The sequence below is a fragment of the Procambarus clarkii genome, chromosome 11 (assembly GCF_040958095.1).
Source record: "Procambarus clarkii isolate CNS0578487 chromosome 11, FALCON_Pclarkii_2.0, whole genome shotgun sequence".
In the NCBI taxonomy this organism is placed as follows: domain Eukaryota; kingdom Metazoa; phylum Arthropoda; class Malacostraca; order Decapoda; family Cambaridae; genus Procambarus; species Procambarus clarkii.
The window spans coordinates 6,287,329-6,293,639 of record NC_091160.1 but is presented as its reverse complement, the minus strand read 5'-3'; the positions used below and the strand labels follow the sequence as shown (position 1 = coordinate 6,293,639).

General features: G+C 41.6%; 1 protein-coding gene across 1 annotated transcript; it reads right to left on the bottom strand.

The window, feature by feature from the left end:
* Positions 1-258: 258 nt before the first annotated feature.
* Positions 259-6,044, bottom strand: LOC138349633 (putative ammonium transporter 1). The gene is made up of 9 exons (XM_069322875.1): positions 5,960-6,044; positions 3,431-3,520; positions 2,952-3,176; positions 2,560-2,759; positions 2,197-2,424; positions 1,877-1,988; positions 1,492-1,643; positions 1,168-1,330; positions 259-443 (listed from the first exon to the last, which is right to left on the bottom strand). The coding sequence occupies exons 1-9, from the start codon at positions 6,042-6,044 to the stop codon at positions 259-261; spliced, it is 1,440 nt and encodes a 479-aa protein (XP_069178976.1).
* Positions 6,045-6,311: the final 267 nt, after the last annotated feature.

The following is a 6,311-nucleotide window of genomic DNA, read 5'->3' as shown; positions in this document are numbered from 1 at the left end:
CCAAACTTCTTGATTGCATTCACAAACTTCTTGATTGCATTCCCAAACTTCTTGATTGCATTCCCAAACTTCTTGATTGCATTCGCAAACTTCTTGATTGCATTCACAAACTTCGGGGATGCATCCATTAACTTCCGGGTTGCATCCACTAACTTCCAGGTTGCATTCACTTACTTCCGGGTATATATATCAATAATTAAATTGCGTGTGTGTGCAAACGAATAAAGAAAAAGAATGTTGGAAAAGTTTGTCAAATGCTCAGTTACCTTCACCGTCATTGTGGGGGTTGAAGTGACTAGCTTCAGGGAGGCCGGGGTACATGGGCGAACAACATACTGAACACGATGAACGATTCGCACACTTTTGACCATCTTTGGGTGGAATTGGGTCCTTGAAATTGGTACAACCACATTTCTCTGGGGCAGACATGTTGGCTAGAAGATCTGGAAAAATAATGGATCATTATAGAAGATTGATGGATAGATATTATTTTACACACACACATACTAGATGGGGTCTACGACGATGACTAGGATGACTTGGTGGCCAGGTCTCTCCCTAACCCCTATCCCATGCCCCCTTTTTCACTTACATAAATTTTTACCATTCTTGTAACTATTTTCAATATGCACTGTCGTAATAATTATAAACATCTTCACACCATCTCCATTCCAACTGTACACCCTCCCTCTTTTTCACACATCCATACATTAAAACATTGGTTGTAACCATGATGTATATGTACTTCCGCCTACAGTTTATACCTATTGTCTTGTGTATGACCCTCTGTCCTGTGTGACAGAGGATACCAGCATTATCCTCACTTCAGTAAGACTTAATCGAAATCCTCAGATAAGGAAAAATTGTAATTAATTTTGTCAATAAAGATGTTAATAATAATAAATCCCTCCCTCAATCTATGCACATCCTGCCCATCACCCCCTTACATTCCCTACCTATCTATTCCTCATACATACCCTCACTATCTCCCTCTATACCACCCTCGCAGTCTTCCCCCACATACACCCTCCCCATCACTCTTAGCACACCATCCTGGTCTCCAACACATACATCCACCGACTTTGTGAAGAGGGTGCATAGGGCCCATTATATATAGACAAACATCACACACACTAAACTTTAAAAGCAACTTGGTTGACATCTTACCTGAATTCCTCTTGTTCTCCTCCTGTGCATTTATGGATCCATCGTACTGGCTCTCCAGCCAAGCGTCAGCTGGCTCCCCGTGCTTCAAGAGGTCCATTCCTGGCGTCAAGATATTGTTAGAGATATAAAACAAATACAATGTATAATGAATGCGTTCATAACACTAAAAACATAACAATTATAATACAATTATCAATTATATAATACAAAAGTGAAAACTTTATGTATTATCTTCACTTGCCTGCAATTTCCATTTCTGGAGGCACCCTCAAGACGCCGAGCAGCCTGAGGGAACCAAACATAACCAAACAAAGACCACCAGACCAGGCCACTATGGCCAGCGCCCCCACTGTTCCAGGCGAGGACCTCCGCGCTGCCCCCGTACACAATGCCACCATCCTGGAAGAGGGCCACAGCAACCAGCCTCCACAACCCACCTCCCATGTGCACAGCCACAGCATCAAGTAGGTCGTCAACTGTGGAAGAAATATTAATTAACTTTACACTCACAAACTCAAGAGTCCCAATATGCACGTACATTTTGAAGTAATATAAAAAGAGAATAATATTTAAGTATTTTCTTTACATCTACAGAACATAACATTAGAGTTAAATATTTAAAATTCAAGTTAGATAAAACTGGCTACTTGTGGTTTTCTTAAGACAAAGTTGTTAAGAAAACTGAGCAGTGAGAGAAGCAGTAACGTACCCTTCAACTTGGGCAGAAGGGTGTGGATGGCGAGGAACACTGATCCACCCACTGTACCAATGACACAGGCACTCCACGGCTGGAGAACGTTGCACCCGACACTGATTGACACCTGTCATGGAAATATGTCCTTAAGCATTGGATAAACAAACTCACATACATATTGCAAGTAACACCATTTTGATAAGAAATTAGTTATGTTATCATAATACTAAATTAAATTTAAATTAAATGTCCATCCATGAAAATTAACAGCTAGCAGAGTCCATCACACTAGCACCAGATGGACTCCCGGCCACACAGTGCAGAGTGGTACTTACCATGCCAGCGAGAGAACCATTAAGGGCCATTAGGAAGGACCAGAGGGACTCCCTCCTAGAATGATTCATCAAGAGCACAGCGATGCCTCCTGAAGAGGCCGATATCGCAGTGTTGAAGACAACCTTGGCAATGGCTACAGCATCAACCTCGTGGCTGATGGACGCTTGGAACCCTCCGTTGAAGGCCAGGAACCCGAAGAGCAGGATTAAGAATCCCTGAGCTGCCAGCTGGAAGTTCAAACACAACTTTACACCTTCATCTTGACGTATAATATTTGTATTAAACATGATATTCCACTAAAATTATATCTTGCTTCATGACTTCATATAATAACACATATTACTAATGCTCTATGAACATACCGGCACAGAGTGTCCACGTATCTCCTTGCCCTTGGGTCCAAAGCGACCGATTCTGGGTCCAAGAATTACAGCCCCAACAAGAGCTGCAACGCCCTCTGTGAGGTGGACGACGCCGGAGCCACCGAAGTCCTGGTAGTGTTGAGTCTTGAGCCAGCCAACGTCTGACCAGGTCCAGTGTGACACCACAGGGTACACCACACCTGTACAAACACAAATATTATCATAACCAGGTACACCACAGCTGTACCAACACACAAACATTGTCATATCCAGGTACACCATTGGGCCTGTCTTACATATGCCAGCTGTGCAAATGTTAGACAGTCTCCTCTCTTATGAATTTTGAGACACAGAAACAAAGATATAAAGAGAATCGGATTCCTTCCACCGACCAGACAGCATGACGGAGCAGATGAGGTAGGCGTTGAAGGCACACCGCTCAGCCATCGACCCGGAGACTATGGTGGCAGCTGTGGCAGCGAACGCGAACTGGAACAACCAAAAGACCAGGCGCTCGTCCGCCAGCCCGTATGTCCAATCGCCCATGCCAGAGAAGCTGTTTCCTCTTCCAAATGCCAGCTGGAACCCTACCAGCAAGTACGCTATGGCACTTATGACTGGAGAGAGCAATAAGGTAGATGTTTAGTACAGGAATAAGCACTAAAAGAAGTGATGGAGACAGTACTGGAAAGAAGTAATTAAGGCGGGTCAGGGAGGGATTAAAGAGGACTATATGGTAGTAGAATTTTTATAATTTCAAAATTATGCATAACACCTGCAGACTTGGGTTTGGAAAACCAAATATATATTTCTCAAGAAATGGGCGAGAACTTCACATATTAAAAACGAAGGCGGGTGTTTGAATACTTACCAATAATGTGTAAGTACTTGAAAAGAATGTTGGCAGTGTTCTTGGACCTTATGTATCCTGCCTCAAGCAACGTGAACCCCGTCTGCAACACTGTTGGAAAAAATACAAATTGTATATCAAATTCATTTAAAGCATGTTAAAATTATTTCCAGAATAGAGAATACCTGTATTTTATTACTGAATAAATACTTGATTTCTATATATAACAGAATGCATGTCGGTCTCCTAGTCCTTTAGCCGATAGTTTGATGCAAGTGATCTATCTCCTTTCTTAAAAATTGGTACCACATTAGCAACCTTCCATGACTCTGGCACTCTGCCTGACTCTATTGATTTATTAAATATGGTAGACAGTGCCTCCCAAAGCTCCTCTTTGCATTCTTTAAGCACCCTGGCAGACACTTCAACCGGCCCTGGGGATTTGTTTGGTTTGAGTTTTACTGTTTGTTTAATAACATCCTCCCTGGTAACTGCTAAACTAGTCAACCTGTCCACGTCCCCACCCACATAGACGTGTTCGGCTGAAGGCATGGTGTTAAGTTCCATTTTAGTAAATACAGAGATAAAATATTTATTAAAAATACTACTCATCTCCTCGTCATTATCCGTTATCTGACATGTCTGTTTTTAATGGACCTATATTTTCCCTAGTCTGTTCGATATAAACTGAAAAAACTTTAGAATTTGTCTTTGCTTGCCCTGCTATGCGAACTTCATAGTTTCTTTTTGCCCTCCTTATCTCTTTTTAACATTTCTAACCAGTTGTACGAATTTTTGTTCTAAACTGACTTCCCCATTCTTAATCCTGTTGTACCAAGCTCTCTTTCTACCTATAAGGTTCTTCAGATAATTTGTTATCCATTTTGGGTCATTGGTATTCGATCTATTCAATTTGTATGGAATACTACGTTCCTGTGCTTTGCATAGAATATTTTTAAATTAGTTATATTTTAAATCCACATCGAAATCCCTTTTTACGTCACCTATCGCTGGGTTTACATCTCGCTCCAAGACTGCCAAACCCCCATGCCCAAGACTCCAATCTATTTGACCAAAAAATTCTTAGGCACCAATCGCTGGGTTCATATCTCGCTCCAAGACCGGCCAACCCTCATGCCCAAGACTTTCCAATCTATTTGACCCAAAACATTTCTTAGGCTATTAAAATCAGCTTTTCGAAAATCTGGCACTTTAACAGAATTTTCTCCTACAGATCTATTTCATTCTATGCTAAATCTGATTTCTCTGTGATCACTGTTCCCTAGCTCACTCCCTATTTCGATGTCATTAATTTGTGTTTCCCCTGCTAGTTAACACTAAATCTAAAATATTATTTTCCCGCGTTGGTTCCAATGTGTTGCGTAAGAAAGCAATCGTCAATTAATTCTATAAATCTTCTGCTTCATTATTCCCTGTTCTGTTAAACCAATTTATTCCACTAAAATTAAAGTCATCCATGGCACAAATACTGTTAGACCCAGATGCTCTAGATATTTCATCCCATAGGTGCTTTGCTTCCATCCCGTCTAAGTTTGGTGGCCTGTATATAGCTCCTATTATAAGATTTGCTTTTTCGTTAAATTCTATCCATATAGTTTCTGTGTGTGGTTCAGTTTTGATTCCCTCTTTGAGACTACATTTCAAATTGTCCCTAACATATATGGCTACTCCCCCTCCTCGTCTAATATATCTATCTGTGTGAATAAATCCATTTATTTGATATTCAGCTAATAGTTCTCTATTTTCTACATTTATCCACGTATTTAGTGGATGGTTAGTATCCACTAAATAAGTTTTAGTAAAGACAGTATTTAGTGAAGATGGTTACAGGGATGAGCATAGTTATTTGTAATGTAAATCGTTACAGTGTTGGAGGCTGTGTGTAGTGAAGATGGTTATAGTGATGATGGCTGTGAGTAGTTAGGGTATTTACAGCGAGGAAGATTGGGTGAAATAAAGACGGTAAGTGATGATGCCCGTCAATAAAGACGGTGAGATGCCTTAAATAAAGACGGTAAGATAATGAGTAGTGAAGAAGCTTACAAAAATGAAGATAGTATGTAGGAAATATGTAGTGATGCAGACGGTGAAAGCGAATTCAGTATTACATTTTCTGCGATAGAGATCGAAGGGAAAGGGGGGTGGGGACAGAGGGCAGGAAAGGTGAGAAAGGGTGGATGTTGGGGAAGAGTGGTGAGATAGGACAGAGCAGAAGAGAGGGGAGAATACGGAAAGAGAAAACTGAAAGGGGGAGAGAGAGAGGAGTAATTGAGAGAGCGGGGATGGGAAAGATAGACCCGGTCGCAGCCTAGTATTCTCCCTCCCAAAGTAATGTATATGGAGATACCGTGATCTGTATATCTGTTTATATACTTTTAAAAGTGGTGCTTTCAAGAGGACACTGTTAATTAGAAACGTGCCGCTAATGATAGGAAATAACATTAACGTTGATACTCACTGAATATTAGGATTCCGGTCAGAATGAGGAAGAACATGTCCTGGTCAGTCAGCGAGGGGCCAGCAGGTCACGTTCCTCCCGGACGACTGAAGACAGCGTCGCTGACGGCGGGTCTTCGGCAGACATTAACCAGGTTATATCTTGGCCGGAATCCATAGTTGGATCTCTCAAAATCGCAAGGAAAATATCCTAGTCAACTGAAGACGAAATGGGGTACACCTTCTCACTCTCAAGCTCCTCCAACTACTGTCTGTTTTCGGTTGATTGATTGATTGATGAAGATTAAGCCACCCAAAAGGTGGCACGGGCATGAATAGCCCGTAAGTGGTTTTAAGCCATTCCCAGTATCAAGAGCTGATACTGGAGATCTGTGGAGGTGCGAATGCACCCTGCATGATGGGAGATGTCTCCCTTGTGAATGTG